Source organism: Myotis yumanensis, unplaced genomic scaffold (genome assembly GCF_028538775.1).
Source record: "Myotis yumanensis isolate MYYU_CA2020_CCGP unplaced genomic scaffold, mMyoYum1.0.hap1 SCAF_6, whole genome shotgun sequence".
Lineage (NCBI taxonomy): Eukaryota > Metazoa > Chordata > Mammalia > Chiroptera > Vespertilionidae > Myotis > Myotis yumanensis.
Genome location: NW_027223757.1, coordinates 87,406,048 through 87,424,002, shown reverse-complemented (window position 1 = coordinate 87,424,002; position 17,955 = coordinate 87,406,048). Strand labels below are relative to the sequence as shown.

The following is a 17,955-nucleotide window of genomic DNA, read 5'->3' as shown; positions in this document are numbered from 1 at the left end:
AATGGATTATCAAAATATGATATATGCATACAATGAACTATTATTCAGCCTTAAAAGAAAGAAAATTCTGCAATATGCTATAACATAGATGATTTTTGCGAACATTATACTAAGTGAAAAAAGCCAGTCACAAAAGACAAATACGGTATGATTCACTTATACGAGGTTCTTAAAGTAGCTAAAAATCATAAAGACAGAAAGTGCTGGGGCCAAGGTGTGTGTGGGGAGCAAGAATTGGGTTATTGTTTAATAGATATAGAGGTTCAGACCTACTAGATGAAAAGCGTTATGGCTATGGATAGTGGTTATCCTATATAATAAAAGCCTAATGTGCTAAGTGTCTGGTCATCTGGTCATCCATCAACCAATCAAAGCATAATATGCTAATGATATGCTAAGGCCGATCAACTGCTCACTATGATGTGCACTGACCACCAGGGAGCAGACGCTCCGACCAATAGGTTAGTTTGCTGCTGAAGTCCGGCAGATCAGGATGGACACACCCTGGGACCCTCCTGTGGTCCCTCCCTGGCTGGCCAACCTCCTGTGTCCCTCCCTGGCCCCAATCGTGCACTGGTGGGGTCCCTCAGCCTGGTCTGCACCCTCTCGTAATCCGGGACCCCTTGGGGGATGTCAAAGAGCTGGTTTCGGCCTGATCCCACAGGCCAGGCCGAGGGACCCCACTGGTGCACAAATTCATGCACTGGGCCTCTAGTGGCTGTATAACTGTTACCAGGGAATCAAACTTCCCTGTCACTCGTGGGAGCGAGGTGGAGGTGCTCGGGGTACTGCTGAAATAAGAGCTCTCAGAAGCCCCCACGGGATAATGGGATGTGGAAAAAGGCTTTATTTGCATGAAGTCACATTGCTCGGGTTCCAAAGTTCCCTGCCCCTTAGCCAGTCCTGGAAAAAGTGCAGCTGGGGTTCCAGCAGTGTCAAAAGCAGGACCAGTGCCCAGAGTGTCTGCTCCATGGTGCAGCCAGGTGTAGTTCAGCATCCAAGCTAATTAAAATCCATTAGTCCGTTGTGAGAGTCCCACATGGCTGTGCAGGCGCAGGGGAGCACAGCCCCCTGCAACAGAAGTCATAGGTGAAAGAGAAAGAGAGCTAGAACTTCCTTTGTTTGGAAATTTAAATATTCAGGTTTCCTGCACTGGTAGTGGCCACACCTACTCTAGCCCCTGACTCATTTAGCTTCCAGGTTTGACAGGTAAGCATCCTCCCATGTCACTCAGACCTTACTGGGCATGCATCTACATGTCCTTTTATCTCGTCCCTTCCCCCATCAATCATCTGGGAAGAGACTTGGAGAATATTAGATGCAACTTTTTGGCAAAGCTGTATAAATGGCATGCCTATACTATTGGGTCTGCCCTTTCCTCCTTCCCTGTTAAATAATAACCAGGTTATTACAACGGCATCACAACAATGTACAGGAAACACAGGGACTTAAGGTTGAACCCAGGCCAGAGGCACACAAAGTGGCCTGAACCAGGGGGCTGTGCCTGACAGCCAGCCAAGTTCAGCAGGTTCTGCCTTTTCCTGGAAGCCAGCTTTCTCTGAAGCTCCGAGGAGCAACCAGAAAGACTGGTCAGCTTCCCTGGGACAGGGTGTCCAGCCCAGAAATAATGGCAGGATCCCAGGCCAAGTGACCAGTGGTGGGTGGAGGAAGCTGGCCCTGGGGAAGGAAAGGAGAGGGCTGTGGGGGTCCTGAGCCCTGTCAGATGGGAGGCTCCAGGGGCTGCTTCTGCCTATGGCAGTGTCAGGGGCTCACTGTGCCCAGCACAGGCCCGGACAGGACAACGCACTCCAGAGAACACTCGCTGAGCCAGCAAACGAGGCGGAGAGCCGAGGGTTGGGAGGTCCTACCTGGAACAGCTGGGGTGGGGCTGGCGGTGAGGGGGTGGAGGGCTCAACTATCAAGAACACACAACCTTATTTTCCTCTGATTTCATCATCTACAACCACGTGAGCAAAGGTCTCTCTGCCCGACCCTGGGGCGTAGAAGCTGTGCAGGGCCACCCTTCCAGAGCACTCCCTCCTCATTCCTCCCCGTAAGGCAGGTACCGTCTCCGTCCCGATTGTGAAAGTTGCCCAACGGTATGCTGTCAGTCAGAGGCACAGCTGGGACTCACACATGGGCATGTCCTGCCTCAGAGATTGCACTTTCAACCACTCTCCTTTCATCGGACAAATCTTAGTGAGCACCACCTGTGTTGGCAGGGTCCCAGGTGCTGGGAGCACAGCTGGAACAAACCCTGTCACAGCTCCCACAGAGACCCACGGCCCCCACAGAGCCCTACGGCCCCCCAGAGCCCCATGGGCCCCTGAAAGCCCCATGGCTACCCAAGAGCCCCATGACCCCCACCAGAGCTCCACAGCCCTCCCTGGGCCCCACGGCCCCCCAGAGCCCCACAGCCCCCTGAGAGCCACACGGCCCCCTGAGAGCCACACAGCCCCCTGAGAGCCACACAGCCCCCCACAGAGCCACACAGCCCCCCTCAGAGCACCACAGCCCCCTGAGAGCCACACAGCCCCCCACAGAGCCACACAGCCCCCCTCAGAGCCCCACAGCCCTCTGAGAGCCACACAGCCCCCCACACAGCCCCACAGCCCCAGCAAAGCCCCACAGTCCCCCACTGAGCCACACAGCCCCCTGAGAGCCACACGGCCCCCCACAGAGCCCCAGGGCCCACTCAGAGCTCTCATGCTAGTTGGTGGAGGGGACAGACAATGCAAAGCGAAAAACCACATACAACCAAATAACATAAAGTCAAAATGAGACAAATCCCGTGGGGAAAAATAAGGTAGGACAGGGGTGAAGTAGGTGCTGCCACACTTTTTCTGCAAAAGACCAGATAGTAAATATCTATGGCTTTGCCGGCCACATGGTCTCCCTCGCAACTACTCAACTCTGCAAAAGCAGCCTGGGAAATATGTAACTGAGAGGCGTGGCTACGTTCCAACAAAACTTCATTAATGGACAGTGAATTCAGGATTCATTTAATTCTCACATGTCACAAAATGTTATTCTTTTGATTTTCTTTTCCAATCCACAGAAACATAAAAAAAATTTCTTTGCTTGCAGGCCACACAAAAAGGTGGTGGCCAGATTAAGCCTGTGGGCTGTAGCGTGACAACTCCAGGGACAGAGAGTAGCTGGCGTGTCTATGTGGAAATGTACTTTATTTTTTTCATTTTTAATTACGTTTCAGGGTCTGTATGGAGATGTACTTAGAGTGGTCAAGGAGAGCTCCACAAGGTGACGACATCTGAGCAGGGACCTGACTGAAGCAGGCAGTGAGCCCTCCACTCCCAGAGAGGGAGCAGCAAGTGCCAAGACCTGGCACCGTGCCTGGAGGAGAGGAGGGGAGGCAGGGAGGCGGGGAGGCAGGTCATGTGGGCCCAGGCCCCGACGAGGACTTTAGTCTCAATGTGACAGCAAGCCTCTGGCACTTACTAGCTTTGTGACCTTGGGCAAGTTAATGAACTTCTCTGAGCCTCATTTCTGAATGAAACGGAATAACAATGGTACCCATCTCAGAGGGTGGAAGGACCTGGTGAGCATAAAGCTCTAAATCAGTGATGGCGAACATTTTGAGCTCGGCGTGTCAGCATTTTGAAAAACCCTAACTTAACTCTGGTGCCATGTCACATATAGAAATTTTTTGATATTTTCAACTATAGTAAAACAAAGATTTATATTTTTGATATTTATTTTATATATTTAAATACCATTTAACAAAGAAAAATCAACCAAAAAATGAGTTCGCATGTCACCTCTGACACGGGTGTCATAGGTTCGCCATCACTGCTCTAAATGAATGAATGCTGCCGATATTAGTACTAATGTCGGAGCTTCCACCAGACTCACCCACGATGTCCACCACGTCGGGCCGGATGAGCGGCTCTCCACCCGTCAGCCGGATCTTGTCCACGCCTTCTTTCACGAAGAGCCGAGCAAGGGTCAGGATCTCCTCTGTGGTCAGCAGGTCAGCCTTGGGCGTCAGTGGGACCCCCTCCTCGGGCATGCAGTACTGGCCTGCAGGGAAGGAGTGTGGGGAATGATGACAGCAGCCAGGCCCATGATGTGCCCACTCTCACCAGGCCAGGACTTCCTCCTGACCCCACCCAGACACTGAGAAGTCTTGTCAATCTGAGGTGGTACAGACCCTAGGCCAGATTCTCTCCGGGCCTCACCTTTCTCATCTGTGAAATGGTAACACTCCCTCCCCACCAACGGGGAGCTGAGGGTACAGGTTAAAGATAAGCCAGGTAGAGAGCGAGCCTGGTTGAGGTAGGGAGACGCCAAAATGCTGACTCCTCAGTGCTGGGCATGGCCTGCCCGGAGGGCCAGGGCCGGGCCCATTCCCTCTGGCATTGTTCACCCTCTCATTCATCTGGTTTTGGCAAATAGCTACCCTTCCGTGTGTGCGTCATGGGGTGAAAAGGCTGGGAAGTACCCTCTGGCCTGGCAAAGCCGCTGTTCTCTGTGGCTACCACCAGCCTATCTACTCCAGATTACTGTCAGCGCTGTTTGATGGGTTGGAGAACTCAGGTACTCTATCAGGGCCAGGAAGCAGAATGGGGTAAAAGAGGTGAGCCCTGGCGGGTGAGGGCGCCATCCCCACCATGAGTTTGGGTGGTTCAGTGCTATCAAGGATTGGGACCAGATCTGTGAAAGGTCATGAAGGCTCCAGAATTGGTCTTTTAAGACTGAATAGAAATGTCTGGTTCAACATTTACAAATGCACACACATATTTCCTGGGCCATGAAGTGAACACATTTCTTACTGTGAACTACAGAGGAAGGGAGGGAGGGAGGAGAGAGGGAAGGGAGGGAGGGAGGAGGGGGAAGGCCAACAAACGAGGAGTCAAGCAGTGGATACACCCCCAGGGCAGTCCACGTGGGATTATGAAACGAGGACTCTGCATCATCTTGACCCAGATGACCTTGGACAAGTTAATGAACTTCTCTAGACACTGGGGTGTCTCCACAGCTGGAGTGTTGGCCATGGGCCCTGCTGTGGGCCTCATGTTTATAGTGTCTAGCGGGGCACCCTGGCACGTCCTGAACGCTGGGCACTGCGGGGCAACAGGAGGGAGGAAGAAAGAACCCTGAGGAGTGAGAGATACAGATCCAATCTCAATCCCAAACACAACAGCAATTCTCTACTCAAATCTAATCCCAGGTAGAATCCAGCTTTCAGGATCATAAAACTCAGCCTGGACCCCAATATTGTCCTGAACCCCACCTGGCGAGCAAGGCAGCGGGTGGTGGGGAAGTCAGAGAGAGGAACTGAGGACACCGACAAAGAGCCCTGGCATGGGGAGATTTCGGCAGAGGAACGGGAGCGCAGAGAGGACCCGGGAAGGAGACTCACATCGGAGGTTGCACTTCTCGGTGAGGGAGATCCGCAGGTAGCTGTGGTGGCGGCCAAAGCTGTCCGTAAGGAAGGCGGAGAAGGGGGCCGCGTGCTCCCTCAGGAACTGCCTCCGCCTGGACAGCTCCTGCAGGGACAGGTCAGGTCAGAGTGGAGGACACTTGCAGGAGTGGAGCCAGGGGAGGCCGCCTGGGGGAAGCCCACCTCTGGGACATCATCCCTCCCCATCTGTGCAGCAGCACCTCTCACCTTTCCAGCCATGTGGGTCCTGCAGCCCTGGGGTTCCCCCTCTCCCAAAACTGGCCTGAGGGAAGGACCCGCTCGGTTGGAGTGTCCTGCAGGACATGCCCACCCCCGCCCTCAGAGGAAGCCTGCCCAGGAACAAATATCTCTTGGACAGGTCCCTGGGACAGGAGGTCCAGGAAGGAGGCAGGAAGGAGCAGGTAACTGAGAGGCACCGTGGCACATCGCTGCATGGCTGGGACTTGGTGAGCCACCTCTCCAACCAAGGCCTCCCCTTCCCTCCCTTGACCATGGGAGGCAGAAAGAGCTCCAAGCAAAACCACCAACTCTGGGTGTCACACAAGCTGCCTCCCCCTTAACTATCTCCCTATTGGCTGGGGCCCCCGGGGCATCCCCAGTGCCCAGGAGGACCCAAAGGGCCAAGCCACCAGGAGCAGCTGGGGAGGATATACACATGGGAGGGCTCCCCGCACACAGGCCAAGGGGCGAGGACAGCACAACCTGGGAGACCTGCAGAAGGAACAAGGCTCCCAGCCCCCAAGAGGGCAGAATGGAGGGGCTGGAATGATCGTGCAGAGATTACTCCAGTCTTTATCCTTCCCGAGCCACTGCAGGAAGAATTACCCACCCGTTGTCAGAGGCCTAAGGGGAAGGAGGTTGCTGGAGGGTCCCTGGAAGGCCCAACAGCTCCTGGGGAGAAAAAGAAGGCAGCCAGCCTCACCTTTTCCAAAGTCTGATCTAGTCTGATCTCCCACCTTCAGAGCAAAACCCTGGGTCAAGACAGATGCTGACGAGACCATTGCTCCAAGAAGGAACATTTGCAAAGCATCTTCAAGTTCCAAAGAATGTTCTCTGTTCAATTAATTCCCACATCTTCTCCATGAAGAATCCAAGAACACCCTTAGCAGAACTGGATTCAAGTCCAGGTCTCTGATTCCAAGTTCTAAATCCCTTCCTCTGATGGACAGGGTGAGCCCGAGAAGATGCATGGGGCAGTATGAGGGGCGGGCAAGGAGAAGCCATTTCTTTAGAACCTTTAGAACAAAGAAATCACGGCCTTGGCAGTCATCCCCAAGGCAGATGGGAAGGGCTCTGATGAGGCAAGAACCCTGGTTTCTGGGCCAGGTGTGACCTTACACCCTGGGAAAGCGCCCTAATTCCTCAAGGCCTGTTTCCCAGCTGAAAAAGAAGGAGAGAATAATGAGCTGAGGGGGAGGGGAGGGCAAGGGAGGGGCCTGGGAGCTGGTAGGTAAACACCTAGGATTAGGATTTTGTAATCTAAGAGGCAGAAGGCCTCGGGCCCTCCTGAGGTCCAGGGTAACTTTCGCCTGCACCCAAGAGGGAGAAACATTGATGCCAGTGACCTCCTCAGCCCCGGCTGTTCCGCGAAACCACTTGGGAGCTTAACAAAAAAGTTCCTCTGGAGATCAGTGAATCTGATCTCTGAGCATTGTGATTTTCATCTCTCCAGGTGACTCTAATGTGCAGCCAGGGCCAAGGGCCACAGCCCTACTCGGGAGAGAGAAGGAACAAGAATGCAGGTGTGAGGGTGTGAGGGTGTGAGGGTGTGGGGGTGTGGGGGTGTGAGGGTGTGAGGGTGTGGGGGTGTGGGGGTGTGGGGGTTTGAGGGTGTGAGGGTGTGAGGGTGTGGGGGTGTGGGGGTGTGGGGGTGTGGGGGTGTGAGGGTGTGAGGGTGTGAGGGTGTGGGGGTGTGGGGGTGTGAGGGTGTGAGGGTGTGGGGGTGTGGGGGTGTGGGGGTGTGGGGGTGTGAGGGTGTGAGGGTGTGGGGGTGTGAGGGTGTGGGGGTGTGGGGGTGTGGGGGTGTGGGGGTGTGAGGGTGTGAGGGTGTGGGGGTGTGGGGGTGTGGGGGTGTGAGGGTGTGGGGGTGTGGGGGTGTGGGGGTGTGAGGGTGTGAGGGTGTGAGGGTGTGGGGGTGTGAGGGTGTGAGGGTGTGAGGGTGTGGGGGTGTGGGGGTGTGGGGGTGTGAGGGTGTGAGGGTGTGAGGGTGTGGGGGTGTGGGGGTGTGGGGGTGTGAGGGTGTGGGGGTGTGAGGGTGTGAGGGTGTGAGGGTGTGAGGGTGTGAGGGTATGAGCGTGTGGGGGTGCTCCCGTCAAACTTCCCTCACGCTGCCCACACTGAGGCCAGTTCCCCCTGTCCTCTGAGGAACCCTGCTCAGTCATGGCCAGGGAGCAGCAGTCACTTCTCAGAAGTGCAGTCTAATACCATCCTAACCATACCTTCCTCCCTCGCTCCCACCGCCTTGCCAGCGGTAGCCTTGAGGGTGGGGTAGGGGACGCTCCGAGCCAAGAGTCCCACTGGCCACCAGAGCCCAGGAGGTCAGGCACCTGGGAATCGGGATTCAGGACAGAGTTGCACCTGCTTCTCCATCAACAGCTATTTGCAATTCATTAATCTGTCAGTCACCCCAGACCCCACTTCCTCACTTGCCAAGATGCCTCTCTTGACCCTCATGGTAACATACAGGGGAGGTGGCTGGGTGAGGGAGGAGCCAAAATAAATCCAGGAATTGGGAGCAAGTGAGGCCAAGGAGTATGACTCAGCAGAATCAGGGAGCAAGCAGTGTAATGGGGCATCCACAAGGAAATTAGACGCTCTGTTCTGGCCAGGGAGCGGCAGGCCCATTTCCACTTTGCAACCTGGAGTGACCTTATCTAGGTTCATTCAGCCTCTGTACTGCCAGCACCTGCCCAGCCTCCTACACACACACACACACACACACACACACACACACACCCTCTCTCTCCCTCTCCCTCTCCCACTTTCTCAGATATTAACAAGCCTCACCCCTGCCTCTTTTCTCCTCCAACACTGCATGTCCTACTTTTGTTCTTCTAGTTCAGCCGTGGGCAAACTACGGCCCGCGGGCCGGATCCGGCCGTTTGAAATGAATAAAACTAAAAAAAAAAAAAAAGACCGTACCCTTTTATGTAATGATGTTTACTTTGAATTTATATTAGTTCACACAAACACTCCATCCATGCTTTTGTTCCGGCCCTCCGGTCCAGTTTAAGAACCCATTGTGGCCCTCGAGTCAAAAAGTTTGCCCACCCCTGTTCTAGTTTCTTCCTTTCCCTTAAATCTCCTTGAGGAAAAAAATACCAGTGCCAGTCAAAGGAGTCCAGGGCTGAGAGGGCACAGCCACAGGCAGGGTGGCCAGCAATGCCTCCCCCAGGAAGGGCTAGACATATCAGAAGTAGAAAGCCCCAGCTGCTCAGATTCCTAGGGCCCCAGCCTGGACCAGGCTGCTTCCCAGCTAGGGAGCCTTCCTGTGGGACTCAGTATCCTGGTGTCTACACTACATGTCAGTAGGAAGTGGCAAACTGTGTCAACAAGCCAAGAGGCAGGCTCCTACTCCAAAGAGAAAGTTACACTGGGGTCATCAGGCGTTTCCGGGTTGGCCTCTGCTGCCCACGTGGTGGGAGGTGGTACCGCGGCTCCCAGCTCTGCTTGGCCGGCAGCATCACTGCAGAGCTTCTAGCACCGAGGCCAGAGCCTGCCAATGGTTCTGGGCGAGCTTTGGAGTTGTGTTTGTTTGAAGAGCTGTAGCTTTCTCCCTGCAGCCCGGCCTGAGGGCCACTGGCCCAGCCATCCCAGGACAAAGGCAGCAGCAGCTGGTTTACTCAGGGCTAGTGGCTGTGGTTCTAGCACAGGCTTTGAGAGCAGGCAAACCTGAATTACAAGCTTGGCTCTGCTTCTTACTAACTGCCTGTCGAGCTAATTCCTTAAGCCTTGGCTTCCTCATCCATAAAGTGTGGGTAACGTTTCTACCTAACGATGGGCGGTGTTCCTGGCACAGAGTAGGTATTACATATGCGATTCCTGCCATTTTCTTAAAATAACTCCTACTTACATGCATGCAACCATCAATCAAGCATTCTTGAGCAGCACTAGTTGTGAGTGCCGTGACTACTTCTCCCACCCTTCCCGGTCCTGCGAGGCCCTGGCCTTCCCACCAACGGCTGGGACTTAGACCTGCTGCCACAGCACCCAAGGCAGGACGGTGGTGTCCAATCCCTCCAGGACCACCGGTACCAGTGCCGATAACCGGTTCTCAGCAGCCTACCACATGCCACCACCTGCCTACCTCTTGTCTCCCTGCCCAGGGCAGATTTGGGCAGAGTGGAGTGGCGTGGGCCAGGGTGGTACTAAGGTGTCACGTGCCTCACCTGGCATTAGTCCCTTGGGCATTAGATTTCAATGGTAAAGGCCAGCCCCCAAATAGCTCTAGAGCAGTGATGGCGAACCTTTTGAGCTCGGCGTGTCAGCATTTTGAAAAACCCTAACTTAACTCTGGTGCCGTGTCACATATAGAAATTTTTTGATATTTGCAACCATAGTAAAACAAAGATGTATATTTTTTATATTTATTTTATATATTTAAATGCCATTTAACAAAGAAAAACCAACCAAAAAAGTGAGTACGCGTGTCATAGGTTCACCATCACTGCTCTAGAGTATACACAGGGTAGCAGGGTTATGCAGGAGAAAAAGCACACGCCGAACTGGAATGTCAGTGGCCCTGCCTGACCAGCAGTTTGCAATGATGTATACCCCGGGTGCCTCAAAATTAACTCCTGCTACGTGAGAGGACTTAGCACAGCGCCCAGCCCCCGGCCTCACTCCCTCCTCCCCTCATCCCATCCTAAGTGTGAGGTCTACACATCTACGGCTCCCTCTTCCCCTCACCACCCCCTAAGTGTGAGGTGTACACATCTATGGCTCCTGGCGAGGAGTGTCACACTCCAAAGCAAAGCTTTAACAGAGCTGCCCAGGCTGGGAGTCCAGATAACACCCTGCTTGCCCTCTGTCTTCTTTCCCTCCACGTGTCCTGCCCCAGGCCAGGCCCTGCTGTCCTTCCTACCTTCTCCTATACCCAGTTCCTTCCTCATAACCCGTCTCCATCATCTCTCCTTTCCAGCCATTTGCACAGCCATGGCCTTGTGGAGTCCCTCTCTCCCCTGCCTGAGGCAGCAGCCCCAGCACCTGAGACCGATCCCCTGTTGCCCCAACAAAGCCCACATGGAGCCTGAGAGGGAGGAAGAGGGGTGCAGTGCTTCTGGACTGGGGTAAGCCCTCTGGAGAAGACTGTCCGGGCCGTCCCAGTCACAATGGCAGGTGGCCATCTCTCCCCTTCCACGTGCCCACGTGCCCACACGCCACCACTTACCCTTTCTACCTGCAGAAGCTGCTCAACCTGTCCTTGGACCAACCCCAAGGCCTCCTTTCAGCTAGCCTCCAGCCAGCTCTCACACCCACACCCCAACACAGAAATCTTATCTACCCAGTGGCTTGCCCCTCTGTCTCTTCAAGCAACACCCCCGCCCCCATCCCCAACCAGAGGGCTCAGGCCCTGTGCGGGGTGTGGGAAAAGGTACCCTGCAGGAAGGAAAGGGGGATAGGGGCCCAGGGGCCCCCACCCCTGCTCCCACCAACTGGCAGGCTCTAGGATAGGCTGACCGCCTGTGCCTCCAGGCTCATCTCACCTTGAGAGTCTCCAAGACATTCTGTGCCCTCCCCACTGTGTAAAGACAGGCTGCTTCAAGCCTCCGGTTTTGAAGACCGGAAGAGGGAAGAAGTGGCAGCCCAGGAGCCAGGGAAAATTGGAGGCCAAGCAAGACTGTAAACTTGGGGCTCCCTTTCCTGTGCCTACGGTCCATGCCCCTCACTTGGGTTGCAAACAATCAAAAACATCTGCTGACTCCCCTGCAGGCAGATCCCCGTGCTGAGTGCTGTGGGCAAATTCCAAGAAAGGCAGGAGAGCATCCGGCACTCCAGGGACAACCTGTCCGCTGAGGACAACTCTAGAGGGGAACGACCGAGATGTATGGTCTGTGGTCCAATAGTTGACAGAATGACTATCTTGAATATCCAGGTGGGAGGGGACTAACGGGACACCGCATGGGCCAGTGGCAGCAAAGATAATAATTACCACAAATACATGCTTCCCAGAGCACGCACGTGTGCCAGGCTTTGTTCTAAGTATGCGTGTGTGTATATATACATTACAGTCCCTATAGCCACCTGATGGAGCAGACACTACTATTCCACTTTACAAACGGGAAGAGCAAGCACTGGGAGGTGAAGTTCACACAGCTAGGAAGCAGCAGGGCTGGGACTCACATCCAGGTCCTCTGTCCCACAACCCATGCTCCCCCTGCTCATGAGAGCTCCCTTCCTGGAGCAAAGGAAAGGGTGGGGGCAGGCTCTCCCCCGTCCTCCCCACAGGCACGAGAGTTTGAGTTCCTGCCCCCTTACAGCCCTGTGACTCCATAAGCCCTCACACCTGAAATACACTCTGCTCTTCAGGTTTACAGACTCGACTCCATGATTTCCGGTGAGGGCTGACGCACTTAGCACAGGTCCTCTCCTGAAAGGTCTAAAATGAACGAGGGGCGGGGGAAGAAGGACCATCCCTTTTCTGGAACTGTTTAAAGATCTCTCAGCAATCTCGGCTTTCCTACGTCCCCCTCAGTGGAGTGCAGAGGCCAAGAATACTGAACATCTTCTCCATCTCCCAGTAACTGGACCGTCTTATCTGAGGATCCCAGAGGGGACCGCAAGTTAGGCTCCCCCTCATTGGGCAGTAGTGAGGGTGGTGGGGGAGCAGGAGCTGATGAACCCCAGGTCTTGAAGGCTTGTGCTGGCAGATGGGAGGAGAAGGGCCAGATGGCTCTAGAAATAAGGTTTCACCAAATAAAAAGAGATGCTTCTCCCCAAATTATTCTCTGGCCACAAACACAAAACAAGAGCAAACTTAAAACTTGTAATTATAGGAACCACTCTGAGGGATGCTGTCAAGGACTGGGGGGTGGGAGGAAGGGGGCTCCCCACCCTGAAGAGAGAGATACCGAACCCCTAACCTGGAGGGCCCAGATCCTGCTCCCGGCTGGCTGACCTAAGTGCGGCTGAACCCTCCAGAGGGGAGTGAAGATGAAACAGAAAGTCAGAGCCCTGTGACCACCGAGGTGACAACTACTGGTGGCACCAAGGTGACATTTTTAGGCAGTGTCACACTTTACAGAAGGGTGTCTCAAGAACACCTGGTCATACCCAGACAAGTCCGCCTGGGGGTGGGGAGGAAATGTTGAAGGAAGAGGTTGAGCGTGGGGCGGGGCTGAGAGGGGTACTGATAACATCTCCTAGGACCCAAAGCCCTATCCGCCTGCCCCCCAGCCCCGGAGGCCACTCAGACCTGGTGGGGGCTGCAGGGCTGGTGGGCAGGGAGGTGCTTAAGCAAGACCCCCAAGGAGCGAGCCCCTCCCCCACCCTGAAGTATGAGAGCCGGGCAGTCCATCTAGGGAATATCACTGCACCCCCCTCCCCACCCCCAATAAGCGACGAGGCGTCCCTCCCAGCGCGCTGGCCCCAGGCTAGCCTGGGTGCTTCTCGGGGCATAGGGGGCAGCTTGCCAGGCAGCCGCCCCCGGGAGGGTGCAGATGCGGCGCGCGGGCTCACCTCCGCCGCAGATTGGGAGGACTCCCCGGGTCGGGGCTGCGTCACGGGAGCCCCTGAGCTGCAGCTCCGGACACTGGACCTCAGGACCCGCCGCAGCATCCGGGACATCGGCCGCGCCGCCATGGAACCTGTGGGCCTGGGCGAGACTCGCCTGAGTAGCCGGCTTCGGGAGCACTCTAGCCCGGGACTCGCCGCCCTGGGTCATCCCGGCCAGGGCGGGCGGGGGCGGGGCCAGCGCAGCCAATCGGCGTTGGTTCCGAGCCGTGCAGCCAATCGGAGAGGGCCCCGTGCCGCGCGGCCTTTGGGGAGTTGTAGTCCACGCCGTCTGCTCTTGTTCCATGCCAGGTAATAGTTTCTAGGGTTTGGAAAGCACAAGTTCAAACTCAGGGGAAATCTGAGGTCTTTTCCTACAGGCTTCTCTGGCTGTTCTGGTCCTGTGCTTAGGCCGTGATGTAACTGACACAAAGTTCTGTAGGCAGAGCGGGACTAGGGACAGGTGAATAAAGCATTGCTTTGGGTGCAAAATTTAAATAAGAGCGTGCCAATAAAGTAGGTAATCAAGATAAATAGCATTTTAATGCAATATTTTGAAAAGTCAGAATCAATGCAAAAAAAATTTATCAACATTTTATATAAAAACATGATCTCACCCTGCATGCTTATGACTCATCTTACTCCCTCCACAGTAGTCTAGGCCCTGGTTGTATACTGTCAGCTGCCTCTTTCAAGGTATACTTCTCCACTTGTGCTCCCAAAGAACGTTCACAATCTTGGCCTCACCGTTTTAAAAAGGAAAATATGGAAGAAGTCATAGACTAAGTGGATATCATTTTTGTAATGCTTCCTACCCTCCAAGCAAACTCCATGCTAGGCATCATGTACTACTACAATAATCCTGCAATGAACAGAGCATCAATCTGGCAGCTGAGGAAACTGAGGTTTAGAGAGGTTAAGTAATTTTCCCAAAGTTGTATAGTTGATAGATGGAAAAGCTGGGATTTAAACCCAGGGCAATCTGATTCCCAAAGTCAAAGTTTAGTGTGTGTTAGGAACGGATTGGGAGATGTCTCTCTCTCTCTCTCTCTATCTCTCAGAAACAAAGAGCTATGGTCTTTTAAGATTTTGTATGGTAATGCACACTCAATAATGAACCCATGTACTAAGAATCTTTATACTCAAACCAGCCTATTTATTGCATCCAAAACTCTATTGTTGTGGAATAGCAAGACTCAAACATCCACTGGAACACACCAACTGCCAAGTGCATATTAGGAAATGGGCATAGAGCAGTGATGGCGAACCTATGACACGCGTGTCAGAGGTGACACGTGAACTCATTTTTTTGGTTGATTTTTCTTTGTTAAATGGCATTTAAATATATAAAATAAATATCAAAAATATAAATCTTTGTTTTACTATGGTTTCAAATATCAAAAAAATTTCTATATGTGACATGGCACCAGAGTTAAGTTAGGGTTTTTCAAAATGCTGACACGCCGAGCTCAAAAGGTTCGCCATCACTGGTATAGAGTTTCTGGTCTTGCAGAATCGACAGACTAGTGGAGAGGAAAGAATAACTGATTGTAAAACTAACTAGAACAAAAGGCAGCAAGACCGTCAGAAAAGCTGAAATGATTTTAGCCTTAGACTCAAGATTTCTTACGATGTTATTCAAAACATAGACAATACATTACAGAGGGTGGGGGTGTGTCTGGATATGTTTGAAACTGGTGGGGACAAGCCTGACAGAAATCTGTTTACAAAGGGCCGGAGGACCACTGAGGACTGTTCAAAGCTCTGTCCACTGCTGAATTTGATGTCTGGATTTGTCAGGAGAACTGGGTGTGGGGGTGAGGAGAACAAAAGCCATATTTTTGCAAGTGAGAAGTCACATGACATAATGAACTTGATCCAGTATCAAGTCCTTAGAATTTAGAGGAAGTGGACATTCTGTCCTGAGCTATTGACGTTTCATATTACTGCTGTAACAAGTAGCCACAGATTGGTGGCTTAAAACAAAATTATTCTCCTACAGTTCTAGACCAGAGTTTAAAATGAGTTGTACTGGGCTAAAATCATGAGGTTGGCAGGTGTGCTTCCTCCATAGGCTCTGGGGAGAAGCTGTCTTCTTGGCCTTTTCCTGCATCCAGAGCTGCATTCCTTGGCTCAGGGTCTCCTTCTTTGTCCTCAAAGCAGCAGCGCAGCATCTTCTCTCTCACTGCATCTATCCCATAGCCTGCTTCTCTTCTGTCTTAATTCTCCTTCTGCCTCCTTCTTTTAAGGATATTTGTCCTTGAATTTAGAGACCACCTGAATAACCAGCCCCCTGTCTCTTGTGTCCAAATGGATCTGGCCAGTAGGAGTCACAGACAGGAGATCAGAGAGCAGAAGGAGAGAGAATTGAGAGCACTGCTTTCTCCTGCTCCCTGCCTGTTTTGATGTGACTGTGGCAATGACTGTGCCCTTCTAGAACTACAGCTGGCATCACACAGCTCCTCTGCAATGAGTCCAGATCTTGCGAGGCCCAGTAACACCATGCCTAACCCTGTCCTTCGGACTGTGGTGGGTTGTCTTTCCCCTGTTGATTGCCATGAATGCCTCCATATTCCTGTTGGCCACTTGAACCCTGCCCACATCTCAAAAATGGCCTCTTCAGCAAAAAAATAAATAAATAAATAATAATAATAATAATAATTAATAAATAAAGTAAAATAAAATAAAATAAATCCCTTCAAAAATCCCAGGTAAGTCTGATCCTTGCCAGTTCCAAGACAGATGCAGGACTCAAGGACTTTTCCCTCCCATAATCCCCTAGCTTCACTTTTGTTAAAATAGTGGCAATTGCAACAGAGAGACAGTTTGTTTGTTTGCTTGTTTGTTTATTATTTATTTATTGATAAGCCCTTTGAGGGTGGTGCCAAATCTAAACCATTTGTAATCATAGCACCTAGCATTGTGTTTGATGCACAGTAAGCTCCCAATAGGTGTGCATTACATGGTACATTTTGTATCCTTTACTTGCCTTTCTAGTCAGGTGGCTGTATCAGTCAGGAGGAGACAGATTGTGCTGTTATAAAAAACAACCCCAACATCTCAATGGCTGAAAACCACACATGCTGTTTTTCATTTGTATTATATATCCAACAAGGGTTAGCTAGGGATGGTTTCCCAACAGTGTTGTCCTCACCCTAGACCAGTGATGGCAAACCTTTAGAGCTCAGCGTGTCAGCATTTTGAAAAACCCTAACTTAACTCTGGTGCCGTGTCACATATAGAAATTTTTTGATATTTGCAACCATAGTAAAATAAAGATTTATATTTTTGATATTTATTTGATATATTTCAATTCCATTTAGCAAAGAAAAATCAACCAAAAAAATGAGTTCACGTGTCACCTCTGACACGCATGTCATAGGTTCGCCATCACTGTCCTAGGGTGTGGGCTGATGGGGCAGCCAATAGCCACATGGAACATTGACAATTACCAAGAGGGAAAGACTACAGCAAAGAGCAAAAGTGGCTCCTGGATCTTCTTCCTGAAAACGTCACACATTACTCTGCTCAGAGCAAGTTGCATGGCTACATCTAATTTCAAAAGGAAGTGAACCTTAGCCTTCCCACAAGGAGTTCCTGGGAAGCAGAAATCTTACACAGGAACTAAATTCCCCTTATGCTCTAATGTATCATCCAGGCTTTTCCATTCCTCTGGACAGCTCTTCCTTTTAGTCATCCCTGTGGCTCCCCTTACATACTGAGATTAGCCCGGGTGGCCTTACATGTCTGTGCGTGTCAGCCATGAAGTGCTGATTTTAGCACTCCCTTGTTAGAGTCTGCCATCAGCAAAATTAAGAGGAGAGTTTGTAATACCTCTTTAATTTAGTGGTTCTAAAAGGATTTGTTTCTGAGGTCAACTATTTTCATAATGATACTAAGATTCATCTGCCTTCTCATGCTCCCTTGGCTGTTCAGAGTTCTTTCCCCACAGGTTATCCGATCGTGACTTCACAACAGTTTGAATGCAAAAGCAGGTATGACAATCCAGCCGATTCTACTAGGCCTGACATTAAAGAGATTTTCAAAAATACACCACAATGCCACCTTTCTATATTTCTGAAAATAGTTATTTTAACGTTATGTTAACATGTAATAGGTATCAATGACTTTAAAGTATTTAACTCATTTAAAAATAATAAATTTTTCCTGTTTTAATTTCTAATATGGTAAATATTAAGTGAAGTTAAAAGATATAGTAAATAGATGTTAAATAACACACGAGCAAAGATTATTTGGGGTCTTTGATACTTTTTAAGAGTATAAAGAGTTCCTGACCAACAGTTTGAGAATTGCTGCCTTAATATATACTCACTCATCTACTGGAGAACCAGCAGCAGCCCAGTAGTGCTTTGTAATTGCTCTGTGTCCACATCCTTCTCCCCAAACCATTGAAAATAAAAGAACCTCCTACCAAGTCCCTATTGCCCTGGGCTCCTGACGTGAGCTCCCTGTTTTGCTGAGGGGATAGTGGTGGGAAGATGGCTTCAGGGATCCTGCCTAGCAGACCACGTTCAGTGCAGAGCCCCTTGCTGGGGAGCAACCCCACGTTTCACGTCTAACCTCTGCCACCCAGTCTCTCTCTCCTGGTGCAGGTTTCTTGTCAGTTGCAAATCATAAACAGGTCTTCAGCTTTGCTGGGATAATTCAAGCATACAAGGTTGAGCAGGTGTTCTGTTGTTTTATGATATTGTTGGGGAGTCAGGAGTGCCTTACTAGAGTCACCGAAGCAGTCTTTCTCCCACATGAAAGAGATTGTAGAGATTGACTTCTTTGGATCTATTAAGCCTCTGGTAACTTGC

The 17,955-nt window shown here is 51.6% G+C and overlaps 1 protein-coding gene across 1 annotated transcript in view; it reads right to left on the bottom strand.

Annotated features, from left to right (window-relative positions):
- MOCS1 (molybdenum cofactor synthesis 1) overlaps window positions 1–13,301 on the bottom strand; it is a 39,862-nt gene extending 26,561 nt beyond the window's left edge. Inside the window, 3 exon segments of the mRNA XM_070418639.1 lie at window positions 3,874–4,041; window positions 5,384–5,510; window positions 13,103–13,301. Of these exon segments, the coding sequence (XP_070274740.1) occupies window positions 3,874–4,041; window positions 5,384–5,510; window positions 13,103–13,225 (418 nt within the window). The 5' untranslated portion in view covers window positions 13,226–13,301.
- Window positions 13,302–17,955: the final 4,654 nt, after the last annotated feature.